Source organism: Dermacentor andersoni, chromosome 4 (assembly GCF_023375885.2).
Source record: "Dermacentor andersoni chromosome 4, qqDerAnde1_hic_scaffold, whole genome shotgun sequence".
Classification (NCBI taxonomy): Eukaryota; Metazoa; Arthropoda; class Arachnida; order Ixodida; family Ixodidae; genus Dermacentor; species Dermacentor andersoni.
Window position 1 is genome coordinate 90,490,241 of NC_092817.1, and position 14,228 is coordinate 90,504,468.

The 14,228-nt window shown below is 45.0% G+C and overlaps 1 protein-coding gene across 2 annotated transcripts in view; it reads left to right on the forward strand.

Moving 5' to 3' along the window:
• LOC126536448 (very long chain fatty acid elongase 7-like) overlaps positions 1-14,228 on the forward strand; it is a 55,748-nt gene that overhangs the window by 27,087 nt on the left and 14,433 nt on the right. The window contains exon 1 of one of the 2 annotated variants that reach the window (XM_050183408.3): positions 5,894-5,997. The exons of the other annotated variant lie outside the window; for it this stretch is intronic. Within the exon in view, the coding sequence (XP_050039365.1) occupies positions 5,984-5,997 (14 nt within the window). The 5' untranslated portion in view covers positions 5,894-5,983. Of the gene's footprint in view, positions 1-5,893; positions 5,998-14,228 lie in introns of those variants that run through there. 2 annotated transcript variants of the gene reach the window in all.

Sequence of the window (14,228 nt, forward strand, 5' to 3'; positions counted from 1 at the left end):
TACGGTAAAATATTGTGACAGACCAGGGCCAAGCTGTCAGCTCAGGGACACGGCATCCTGGACTAGTTGTGACGCCGCCCCCCTGGACCGATTCTACCGTCGGTTCACATTCAAGGAGCTTATTCCTCCTCCTCCTCCTCCTCCTCCTCCTCCTCCTCCTCCTCCTCCTCCTCCTCCTCCTCCTCCTCCATTTTTCTTATTTACTGAGCCAGTTCGAACTGTGGGTTTAACACTTTCTTTTCTTTAAAAAAAGAAACAAAACTAAAACAGCAAGCTAGTACACGTGTCCCCCAATCATGAAAGTTTAATCTGTCGCTGCTTTGACTCACCGGCAAACAACGCGTGGAGGCGACATTCGAGCTTGTCCTAAGGCTCAATCTCATCGAGTGAGCTGTCGACAGACAATGACCCGACTAAGAAGGACCAAAAGGATAGGTTGGAGGATAAGATATAGACCGAGGAACACTTCTGAGAAACGCTGGACAAAAGCTCAAAATGAATAAACATTATTATTTGCAAGACTTTGCAAAAATCCACACAAGCAGGCGGACGTGGGTAGACGTTTGAAAAACAAGCCTCAGTGTAGATAATACTCAGCCCCTAAGCTTTGTCTGGTAAAATCGCGAATTCCGTAATTATACTTATCCTATTTGCAAGAAGTGCAATATTTCGTGCAGAGATCCTTCAATAAATCTATGAGGGTTTCCTTGTCGTCGGATGCTGTTTTGATGGATTTCCAGTAAGAATGGAATAAATCTGCTGAAATTCTTCTTTTGTTTTCTTTTTGTTTCTGAGCACCTGGGAACGGCCGTGATTCTGATGAGATTTGCCACATCAAGATTACGATTTCCAGCACCATGAAGCTAGGCTGCAGAACAAAAGTGACAATACGCATAAAAGCACCTGATTCGGAGACGACGGAAACCAAAACCAGCCTACAGCGAGTAATAGGCAAAGGTTACTCGAGCTCATGTGATTTTGACGAATATCAAAAAAGAAGCAAGTAGACTTGGATGTTTTTTATTTTTACGGGCTGACGTACCAAAAAATAAATAAATAAATGAAATGAATGCTTGATGACGAGGACATAACATTTTGGAATCGTATTTTTGTAAGGTTGATGACGATCTGTTTGTACGATTTGTTTTACAAATGCGAAATTATGTATTTTGACACACGAGAGGGAAAAAAAATATGGAAAAGGAGGGAATGCGTCTTTACAGGACGTTATATCGAGCTGGCCAATGCAACTAAACAGTGTGTCATTCTTTAGCACACTTTGGCTGCGCCTCCAGGACACCAAAAAGGCAACAGGGTCAACAAAGCTGGTACTCGAACTAGTCCGTAGGTTCGGGGCTCGCTGGAACCTCCATCAACCCACAGGCTGCCCTGGTTCTAGCTTTGATCCCCTTACTGACCGTTGGATGCCCTGGAGATACAGCACCGCCTGCTTTAATAGAATCTCAGGTGCTCTCCTCAGGGGTCCGTTCGCCGGTGTTAATTTTCGCATGGACAAATTATCTCAAACGACTAAATGGCAAGATAAAGGTAAATTCTTTCGTGCATGAGGACGCGCGAAAGAGGAGAAGAGGTGCGCTCTTCCAAGCGACTGGTCACTGGCCAAAACGCATGTGAAACCACCTGCTTCCTGGCCAATCTCCAGCAGTGGGTATAAACTAGTGTTTGGACACAAGAACAAGAACAGTTCCCCATAACTATTCGAGACAACAACTACTACTACTGTCGCTGCAGGCAGAAACGTCCTGCAGAGACCCTTTCCTATAGAAAAGGAAGATGAGGGGTGCCTAGCTTCCTTAGCCCTCGTGTCATCATGCGCGTGATTTACGTTGTATTTTCTGCGACGGCTGTATCAGATTTTAGTACTAGGGGATTCGAGAGGAAATGGTAATTTTCCCCGTTCAAAATTCACAGCAGCATCAGAAGGACGGGAAGGCGACTGTATGAGTGGGGGCCAACGTAGGGGAAGCGGTATCGGAGCGACCCCTTAGGAGGAAGCTCGGAAGGGAGGGATCGAGAGCGTATGAATCTCCTCAGCTTTGTTCTGCTGTCTCTCTTTCCATATCTTTTCATTTTCTCTGCCACTCTTGCCTCTTCTCCAGCATGCACCACGATGTGCCGGAATAGAAGAGAAATCATCATCATCATCATCATCATCATCATCATCATCATATCATCATCATCATCATCAGCCTAGTTACGCCCACTGCAGGGCAAAGGCCTCTCCCATACTTCTCCAACTACCCCGGTCATGTACTAATTGTGGCCATGTTGTCCCTGCAAACGTCTTAATGTCATCCGCTCACCTAACTTTCTGCCGCCCCCTACTACGCTTCCCTTCCCTTGGAATCCAGTCCGTAACCCTTAATGACCATCGGTTACCTTCCCTCCTCATTACATGTCCGGCCCATGCCCATTTCTTTTTCTTGATTTCAACTAAGATGTCATTTACCCGCGTTTGTTCCCTCACCCAATCTGCTCTTTTCTTATCCCTTAACGTTACACCTATCATTCTTCTTTCCATAGCTCGTTGCGTCGTCCTCAATTTCAGCAGAACCCTTTTCGTAAGCCTCCAGGTTTCTGCCCCGTAGGTGAGTACTGGTAAGACACAGCTCGTATACACTTTCCTCTTGAGGGATAGTGGCAACCTGCTGTTCATGATTTGAGAATGCCTGCCAAACGCACCCCAGCCCATTCTTATTCTTCTGGTTATTTCAGTCTCATGATCCGGATCCGTGGTCACTACCTGCCCTAAGTAGATGTATTCCCTTACCACTTCCAGTGCCTCGCTACCTATCGTAAACTGCTGTTCTCTTCCGAGACTGTTAAACATTACTTTAGTTTTCTGTAGATTAATTTTCAGACCCACCCTTCTGCTTTGCCTCTCCAGGTCAGTCAGCATGCATTGCAATTGGTCTCCTGAGTTACTAAGCAAGGCAATATCATTAGCGAATCGCAAGTTGCTAAGGTATTCTCCATCAACTTTTATCCCCAATTCTTCCCACTCCAGGTCTCTGAATACCTCCTGTAAACATGCTGTGAATAGCATTGGAGATATCGTATCTCCCTGTCTGACGCCTTTCTTTATTGGGATTTTGTTGCTTTCTTTGTGGAGGATTACGGTGGCTGTGGAACCGCTATAGGTATCTTCGAGTATCTTTAGATATGGCTCATCTACACCCTGATTCCGTAGTGCCTTCATGACTGCTGAGGTTTCGACTGAATCAAATGCTTTTTCGTAATCAATGAAGGCTATATATAAGGGTTGGTTATATTCCGCACATTTCTCTATCACCTGATTGATAGTGTGAATATGGTCTATTGTTGAGTAGCCTTTACGGAATCCTGCCTGGTCCTTTGGTTGACAGAAATCTAAGGTATTCCTGATTCTATTTGCGATTACCTTAGTAAATACTTTGTAGGCAACGGACAGTAAGCTGATCGGTCTATAATTTTTCAAGTCTTTGGCGTCCCCTTTCTTATGGATTAGGATTATTTTAGCGTTCTTCCAAGATTCCGGTACGTTCGAGGTCATGAGGCATTGTGTATATAGGGCGGCCAATCTTTCTAGGACAGTGTTCCCACCATCCTTCAACAAATCTGCTGTTACCTGATCCTCCCCAGCTGCCTTCCCCCTTTGCATAGCTCCCAAGGCGTTCTTTACCTCTTCCGGTGTTACTTGTGGAATTTCAAGTTCCTCTAGCCTATTCTCTTTCACCTTATCGTCGTGGGTGTTACTGGTACTGTGTAAATCTCTATAAAACTCTTCAGCCACTTGAACTATCTCATCCATATTAGTAACGATATTGCCGGCTTTGTCTCTTAACGCACACATCTGATTCTTGCCTATTCCTAGTTTCTTCTTCACTGCTTTTAGACTTCCTCCGTTCCTGAGAGCCTGTTCAATTCTATCCATATTATAGTTCCTTATGTCCGCTGTCTTACGCTTGTTGATTAACTTAGAAAGTTCTGCCAGTTCTATTCTAGCTGTAGGGTTAGAGGCTTTCATACATTGGCGTTTCTTGATCAGATCTTTCGTCTCCTGCGATAGCTTACTGGTTTCCTGTTTAACGGCGTTACCACCGACTTCTATTGCGCACTCCTTAATGATGCCCATAAGATTGTCGTTCATTGCTTCAACACTATGGTCCTCTTCCTGGGTTAAAGCCGAATACCTGTTCTGTAGTTTGATCCGGAATTCCTCTAGTTTCCCTCTTACCGCTAACTCATTGATTGGCTTCTTATGTACCAGTTTCTTCCGTTCCCTCCTCAAGTCAAGGCTAATTCGAGTTCTTACCATCCTATGGTCCCTGCAGCGCACCTTGCCGAGCACGTCTACATATTGTATGATGCCAGGGTTCGCGCAGAGTATGAAGTCGATTTCATTTCTAGTCTCACCATTCGAACTCCTCCACGTCCACTTTCGGCCAACCCGCTTGCGGAAAAAGGTATTCATTATCCGCATATTATTCTGTTCTGCAAACTCTACTAATAACTCTCCTCTGCTATTCCTAGAGCCTATGCCATATTCCCCCACTGACTTGTCTCCGGCCTCCTTCTTGCCTACCCTGGCATTGAAATCGCCCATCAGTATACTGTATTTTGTTTTGACTTTACCCATCGCCGATTCCACGTCTTCATAGAAGCTTTCGACTTCCTGGTCATCATGACTAGATGTAGGGGCGTAGACCTGTACAACCTTCATTTTGTACCTCTTATTAAGTTTCACAACAAGACATGCCACCCTCTCGTTAATGCTATAGAATTCCTGTATGTTACCAGCTATGTTCTTATTAATCAGGAATCCGACTCCTAGTTCTCGTCTCTCTGCTAAGCCCCGGTAGCACAGGACGTGCCCGCTTTTTAGCACTGTATATGCTTATTTTGGCCTCCTAACTTCACTGAGCCCTATTATATCCCATTTACTGCCCTCTAATTCCTCCAATAGCACTGCTAGACTCGACTCACTAGATAACGTTCTAGCATTAAACGTTGCCAGATTCATATTCCAATGGCGGCCTGTCCGGCCATCGGCCATACCATGCTGAATACGCCGGTTCTCGTCTGAAGGGAAATCAGTACTGTTTAAAAATACAGTCCTTTGCAGCCTAGTATAACGAAACGTATGAACGGGCTTTGAAGCGGACATAAACAGCGAACAAACGGTCGTGATCGCAGACACTTTCACTTCATCTAGCCCTCGGCAATACATGGCGCCAGATGGTTGCCGTGACAAGGGCCAATATCTTCTGAAGCGCCGTACAAAGAGCATTGTCCTTTCCCAGAGTAACGTTATACCAACTTCGCACCGTGCACGTAGCGCGCGCTGCTAAGGTGACTGTAACCAGACGGCCTCACTCGCCACGAAGGTGCACACCTTGCGTGTGGCCTCGACATCCAAGTTTGAAAACAATCGGCACACATGCCGATATAGCATTATTGCCCGAAGGATCTGGAATGTATAGTCAACCCGACGGGCGGAGTAAGACAAAAAATACAGAAAAAACACGAAAGAGAGACGCGACAAATTCGTGAGAAAGTGAGGTAAAATTATAGACGAAGCGCTTCAGCGATACAGGAGCCAAACCGGCTTTGCCGAAGGCCGCCAGACTGACTGCTCCCTTCTCTACTGTTTAGAAATCGCTTCACCCTCTCTTACTCTTTCGTTTTCTTGTTTAGTGCTTGGATTTCGAAAGTGCACCCTTCGATTCCACGTGCGTATTCCTTTGCTGCCAGTAGAAATCAGTGACGTCAGTGAGAATAGCGCAGGAAGCCGTTGCGTGCGCGTTCGTCACAGTGGACACCCCCCCTTCCCGCGCGTTTTATATATGGTGCTCGCTTCGGATGCTCGTCAGTCGAACGTTCACTATCGTTCTTTGCGTGAGTTCAGTCAGCTCCAGAAGAGGACCCTCTTCGGGACTTATAGCACGGAGAGACCAGGACGGTGGAAGCACTAGCGTCTACGATGTCTTTTCAAACGTGAGTCGATATTTGCTCGCTCTTAGTTTTAACAAAGGTGTTTGTAGCGGTCGCGATGGGTGTAAAGGGCAAAAATGTCTCTCACGGTGACCTTACCGATACCGCAAACGAAAGTGACAATACTAACGTAGCAAAATCATAGCCCCATCAAAAGTTCGCGCATGTATTCGTGTGAACTTTGATTTACTGGTTCATGCGATCTACGTGTAACGTGCGAGTGAGTTTGAGCAGAATGTTGCCTGGCGTATCGCATGGTTCATGTCATAGCGGCGGTCACGACACATCCAATCTTTTTTTTTTTTTTTTTTGCCTGTGACTATGTATTGTGCGCCGTCAAACCCATCAAAATGGATTAGTAAACGTAGATATTGCATGACCTCGGGTTCTTCACAGTAGACATTTTACAATAGAACAATAACCTCTCACGCATCGTCCAGCACGCCTATTTCAAAGGGCACGCGGGAAGCGCACATTGGGAAGAGGAAGGTCCTTGCTCTCGGAGAAGTTGTTTTTCTGCCTTGCATCAGTGAAAACCATCGCTTCAAAAATATGTCTTATACTTTGGAGAGTAAACAGCATGGGATCAGCTTGAGATAAATTTCTGTGTACCCCGTTGTCCTGTCGACCGTAAGCAATTGTCCTTAACACTATCGCTGATGGAAGTTATCAATCATCAGTGTTTCGAGAAAGCTCGAATGCAAAGTACTAAATTAATCGTCATGTGTGTTCTTTTACCTAGTTCGAAAGGAAAATATTACCTGCAGTGATTCCCTCAGCAACACTGCTAGACCTCTCGGCAATGTTACTTTCGGCGTCGTAAAAACAAATATTAAGAGTTTCGCAGCTTATTTGCACTACAAAGGTATAAAAGTAAGAAGCAGCGTTCGACGTGACATTTGCAAGCACGCCACCCCCCTCTCCCCCTTCCTTCGCTTTCACTTTTCTCTCTCTCTCTCTCTCTCTCACACACACACACACAAACACACACACACACACACATGTGCAGAAAATCAAGCGAGAAAACTCATAGGATAGAAATGTGAGCCTTAATTTCTACTGGCGCAGACCGAAGTATCACTTTTAATATTGCACCAAGCCTGTAAATAACTATGCAAGCAAAACCACCAAGCACATTTCTACAGGCGCAATGAGATGACTAAATTCAGTAACGTCAGACTTTCCGTTGTAACGTAACGCCATGTAGGGAAGAAGCCTCTACATCAAGTGATGGACAAAAATAACAATCATCTGCATCATTCTAATTAACACCGTAGCACGACAAAGGCCACTACAATAAAATCTCCACGTAATCTTGTGCTGCGGCAACAACGCACGCCGTATGACCAGTAATCTCTTGTGATCTAATTCCTCCACCTTCTGCCGCCATTGACTGCTTCTCTATTTCCTCCACGTGCATTTTATCTTCTCTCTGATTGACTACCATTGAAGTGTTGTGCACGAATAATGACATTCTCGACTACCTTTCCGATTCATCTCAACATTAAGAACGAAACACAAGGCAGTTGCCTTTCGGACAACAATGTACGTCTTCATTTCAAATTCTATATGAGGATTCCTTGACGAAACGCTGTTGACTTGTCTTGCAATGTCACATCTCGCCCCGAACCAAATTACGCCCCTTGTTCGCGTCAATCTCTTTGCCCAGCCTGCTAGTGACCAATGTTGTTGTTGACCCGAGTGGTCATGGCGCGAACACACAGTGGGGGATTATCGTTCTTGTTCCTTAGTAAAATGGAGCAAACCACCCTGGGAGATCGGCCATGAATCGAGCATCGAAAAGACTATTATTATCACTTTTTAGGGATTAGGTAAAATGGTGCGTTTCTTCTTCTACGAGGTACCGGCATTGCTTTACGAGGAACGTTTCTGAAGGACAGCAGTTCACTAACAAAACAACTGCTTTATATATATATATATATATATAAGGCAGGAATAGATGCTGGCCTCAGCTATGTAGAACCGACTGCGCATATCCCACAAAGGCACGATTCATGTGCCTTTGTGGTGATTCATGTGCCATTTCCGCTTCACCTTCCTCCCTCAGTACAAAAAGACAAAAAAAAAAAATGGCCAGGCTTAGCTTGGTTAAGCCAAGAATGCGTTGCATATTGCGCGCGAGTTGGGGCCCAGCTTTTCCTCCGGCTGTCGTGACGTCACGTCACGTGGTTGCGCTAAAGGTCAATGGTGGCTGCCCGGCCGCGCCCAAGGGCTGAACTGAGTGATTGCAATATGCAACGCATAAAACTCTAGTGTAGGGGTATGAGCCACTATGATGGCTCATACCTCCAATGGTGGCTGCCCGGCCGCGCCCAAGGTCTGAACTGAGTGATTGCAATATGCAACGCATAAAAAATCAAGACACACAACAGCGCTAGCAAGGAATTATATTAATGCTTCCTTTGCGAACAATGGTCTTTCCCCCTTGTGGGTATATTCGTGCCATATGTTAAGGGGGATAGTAACTGACGTGAGTCCTTGCGTTCCGGTAGCCGATTCTTACACGAACGAAATATTACGTATAATCGGTGCTAGATCGGTGATTGCGCAAGTGCCGAAGGAACTCCATCTTTAGAAGATCGTCGCGACGCCCGCCTTCTTCCTGCGGAAAGAAACAGTGCAACTTCCGCATCCCACCAATCTCCGGTGAGACCCTTTCTCATTTCCAACGTTTTCCACTCCCGGCACTGCTGCAGTGACGTGGTGCGGTCCGGCATGCGGGCGCTCCTGTTCCGATCTGCTGCGTCACGGGGGTTCATTGAGCTATCATTTGTCCGACCCTCTCTGCCGCGCGTCTGCGTTTTTTTCTTTCTTTTTTATGCGAAGCTTGCTTTGCCTCTTTCCTTCAACTTTTCCACTGCTGCTGCTGCTATCTTGCACGTCTGGTCTGGGGGTGGTGGGAATGCTATATAATCTACATGGTAGGAGCGGGTCAACATACTGTACCAATTATCGTCAATCAGCGCAAACAGCTTCGCTTTCAGCGATTACCATAACGCGTGGGAGTCACATGATTTTTTGTTTTTTTTGTTCTTGTGGGTGGCCAGTTTTCTTGCGATAGCATCTATATGGACAATCCAAGCTAAATTTAAGTGCGTAAGCATTTCTATGCCTGCCCAACGAGGAAATCCGTCCACCAGTCAGTCACGTAAGACGAATCGTTATGAAAAAATTCATGTATATAAATTCGGAATTAACTCGAAAGGAATAATGTTGGCAGTGGGGAGTTTCGAACCTACGGCTCCACGCTCAGAAGCAAAGTGTCCCACCCACTGGGCTAACCACCCACGCTTGGACAAGGTGAATATATCTGAACCACATGAATGTGTTGTACCGGTGGTACAAAATGTCAAAAGAGAACAGTTTCTATAAAGGCTTTCTTGCAAGGTTTGGTGATGGTGGAAAAAAGGCCATCTTTAGGACCACAGGCAGAGCTAACTTGGGGATTGCAGACATGAGGAAAATTCCGATTTTGCGGAGATTTATTGCCAAACACATCACATCCCCGATATGTTTCGGTGGTCGCGGGATGCGCCTTTCGTTGGGGCGTTCCTTCACTGAACGAAATGCCACCGACCTCTGAGGGCTCGTGCTCTCCGCATCACGAAACACCGACAGATAAGCAGTCAATGAGTTGATAAGGATAATAAGGAGTGATGAGTGGCCATATGGGTCTCATCACGGTTTATAATAGTTGGGCGCTGATGGATAAAGTGCTAAAGGGCGATAAGGGCTTATTATGGTCGGAGCGATTCTGATAAGGACCGTTAAGGGTTGATGAGGGTCGGATCAAGTCCCATAAGGTTAATAAGGACCGATAAGAGATCACCAGAGTCGGACGACGTCCTATAAGGCTGATAACAACCGATAACAGTCGTATCTGGTGCGATAAAGTTGATAATAATAATAAATAAGGGTTTATAAGGGTTTATACTGTTTGGGTCAAGTTTGATAAGATTGATAATGGCACCGGTAATGACATTCATCGTAAAGAAAACATCAAGATTCTGATATACCAACAGAACGCAAAGTTCACGCAATGGGTAGAAAAAGACGTTCGCACATCAAGACAACGGTGCTGCGAAAGTTAACAAGCAGTGCACGGGGTCTATATGATGGTCAAATCAAACAGTTCGCACAAGAGCTGCTCAACTCAAGGTTCCTCTATGGCCTACCTTTCCTTCCAATCACGCCGACCCAGCTCAATGCAATTGAAAGCATCAACAAATCATGCATCCGGGTCGCTATAGCGTTGCCAAAGTACGCGAAGGTCGAAGATCTCTACGGAACAGGTCTACTTCTCCCAATAGGTGACTACGTAGAACTGGCACTGCAAGCCCAGAACGAGCGCCTCAAACTGACCAGAGCAGGAAGAGCTATCACAAGCGAGATAGGTCTCAAACCTACCTCAAATTTTGCCCACCACCCCTGCATGGGAATATATCACAGTGACGGACAACCGTCCACTTCCGAAGCATATGAATCAAGCCTCGGACAAAGAGTGAAGGGAATACTATGCTCAAAGGCACACGCATTACCTCGGAAGCTTATCTGACGAGGAAAAAATTATCGACACGGACGCTTCGTGCACTCTGGAAGGGTTCAACACTGGGGCGTTCTTGAACTTCAGAACAGGTGACGCATCCTCATTCTCTATTACAGCTGTGCACTACATCTGGGATCGGCCCCGAAAAGAGGTTTGAAACATAACCGATACAAAAAAAAAAGTGATGGTAAAGTCGCTTTGAAAGACGTTGGCTTTAATTAATAAACATAAGCGAAACTGTCTCATGGCCGGATTCAAACAGAGGGCCCCTAGCGCTACAGCTCGTTTTTATTTACTTAGTCAGCTTAAGTTTACTTCAGTTCATGCTGCCACTACAGCTACGAGCCTTCTCTTAGTGTGATATTCTAACATGTTGATATCGCATTCATTGCTTCGCACTTGTGGATAAACTGATTTTTTTCCAGCTGACAAAAGGGGAACGTTTACTCAACTAGATTCTAACACTGGGCTCCTGTTTCGATACGGCAACCGCTCTATGAGTGACTGCAATCCTATCTGATGTCCTCGTGTGTTATCTAGCGCGTTTATTTCTCTGGCACTGCAGACATCCTTGACCTAAAAAAAAGAAAAAAAAAGTAACCACAGGCAGCATTTAGTCAGCGTAGGATCTAACCACAGCTCCTGTCGGTGTTTTGCAGATTTCCTTGGTGTTTTCAAATTCTCTTTGTTGTTTTCAGTATAACAGGCACTTTGTTTTCTTTTCTCGCCTTCTGTAAAATTTATTTTCCTTTTCCACTTCACACGCTCATTATTTACTTCATTCCATCGTAAGATACTAATTTTCCAGTATATTTATTTCATTCTATAACGGTAATTTACCCTTTCACCTTCTTTCATTATTTTCTCCATTATCTGCTGCATTTATTCTGCCTCTCTTCTCATTGATTAATTTCTTCGTTCCTCTTTATTTCTAGCAGCCAAGGTGGCTCGGGGGCTGTGTGTATGTCGTTTTGTGCTATGCACAAGGTGTCGGGCTCGATTACCAGCCGCATTCCGACGGGGGTGGAGCGCAAGAACGCTCGTGTGTACAGCCCCTCGCGTGCGCATCAAAGAAACCCAGGTGGTCATAATTAACCTCCACTACGGCGTCCATCGTTACCGGCTGTGTAGTTTCGGGAATTTGAACCTCATAGTTTAAAAATCTCTAATTATCTCTTTCATCCATATATCCTTGTTTTTTATTCATTTATTTCTTCATACGTCCACACCCGCCCCTTTCTTTCTTTCTTTCTTTCTTTCTTTCTTTCTTTCTTTCTTTCTTCAGTGTTGCCTATCGACACAGCAAGCATCAGGCTCCGCCTCCCTGCACCCTTCCGTAACAGCAACCGAGCGAGCGAGCGAGCGAGCCAGTCGACCGTGTCGCTGACTCCCATGCTTCCGCACAACTCGCACGCCTTTCTCGAGCCGGCACGGATTGCTGCTTTGGGAATAGAAGGTGGTGGGGGCGACGTGGCGTACATTCGCCGTGTGGTGCGTCAGGCCCCAAGTGGCCCAGTTTCGTTCCGGCAAGCGGCTGTACGTATATATACGGACTTCCAGAAATAAGATGGGAAGCTCTTCGTGCTCGCACGCACACACACTGTCGCGGCAGAAAAGAAAGGGGGAACAATGGGGGAGAACGTTTGACGACAAATTCTCAGCGAGCGCTATCCCCGGGCCTTTTGTTTTATCAGACCATTTCGCACGCTCGCTCGGCATGAAAGACCCGATTATGGGCCAGTGACTGTGGAGTATAAACGAATACGCGTATAGTTTCGTGTAGTTTTTCAGATGGCGCTGTGGTTCCTCTGCTACACTGAATTTAATTTAATTTATTTAAAGACTTTATTCAAGCGTGCATCTTCGCACTTAAGAAGAGAGGGCAAATGGCAGTGGTGCCTGACGGGATACGACAGTTGCACGCAAACCGCGACAGCACAGCATAAATGTTAGTCTAGTACATTTGAAGTAAGTGTGCACAATTACACAATGAAGAGCCGATAAAACTGCAAGCGCGCATACACATGTGACAACGTGTACAAAAAAAAAAAAAAAAATGAAAATCCGGCAGATCCCACGCCCTGTGGGAACCGATGGTATGCGAAGCTGTGTGCGGGCAGCCTACCAAGTTAACGAAACAACCATGAGAGTACCAAGACGTAGGCACGGCTGTTTCTACACCTACATGAGACGCATATTAAGAAATTCATGTCATGACCCATCATTTATGTTCGTCATAGACTCTTGTCATACTATGCCAATGTTGGTACATACCAAGTTAACGAAACGACCATGAGAGTACCAAGACGTAGGCGGCTAGATAGATACTGTCAAAGTCGCAAATGTTCGCCAATAAATGCTTCGCGTTTAGTATGTGCACAAAAAAAGAAAAACACTGCTCATATGCATCATTACAGAGAAGAAAAAACGCTAAATACCAGAGTTTGTTCAAATAAAAAAGATGGTCCTCCAGGAGATTTCAGACGTCATAAATTAGGCGAACAGTAATGGCTTATTTTCCGCTTTGATTTTATTCTTTTTAAGGATATATGGTTTCTAATCATTCTTTCCGATTTTTTTTTAAAAGAAAATCTAGATCTGGTTTGTGAGCTATAGTTCTAAGTCTCAAATTCTCGGAAATTTCACATTTTCGCAGCACCGAGTCGTTCTGAGCGGGAGTGATCAGATATTCACTGGGACACGAGGCATTTTCTCTTAGAAGAGGCAAGACGAAGTAAAGAAATAGAAAATACACATGCGATATACTTTATAATACCTTCCTCTTGCACTGCCTTTTATTATCAGTTATAGTATTATCAGTTATGTTTATTAAAGTATGTAACTGTGTAAAACCTTGGCTGAGAGACGTGACCACTATTCTCTAGGGCCATCTTATAAAATTTGTTTATTTAAGTTCATTGGCTTTATTTAAAGCATGCTCGCTTGTCGCTCAACTTCACACGTCCTCACGAACGTTCGCTGGTTGGTAACGCATGAATGATTTACGAAGTGTTTTGTACGCGGTGAAACAAGGGTACTCACTTCATTAAGTGTTTGAAGAGGTCAGCATGCAATTATATTTCAGCATTCAGAAAATTAAGATCAAGGAGAAGCTTTCTGTACTGCACGTTTCACTGCATTTATGCGACCATGTAATGACCTCGGCCCAGAGTAACCTCCTTCCCCGTTCGTTTGCTCGGGTGAATGCTACAAACATTTTTTGTTTTGTTATATTTTAGCATTGATATACTCACTATCGTCTCTGGATGTGAGTCTTATTACTTATAATCTGCGGTCTCCAGAAAAGAAATACAAACCCTGCGTACAGATATTTCCGTCCTGCTCATAATCGCCAATATTTTGTCTTGAGCACGTGAAGGCACACACAACACGAACAGCCTCTTATATAGACAGTATAAATCTCTATAAATTTTGTATTCCTCGCAAGCGGACAGTGTTTAAATGGTGGGAAATGGTTTCATATTACCTGAAAAACAAAAAAGAAGCAAGGCCTTGCTGCCCAAAGGTGTATGCCAATTTGCGTATTGAGAAGACACTCAGTTCTTTGCAAAGAAGACAAAGGAAGAAAGAGGGGCCGATTGGTGGCTCATTTCTAATGCCGAAACGTCGCACCGGATCGCACGTGAGTATGAACGCCTCAGGCGTT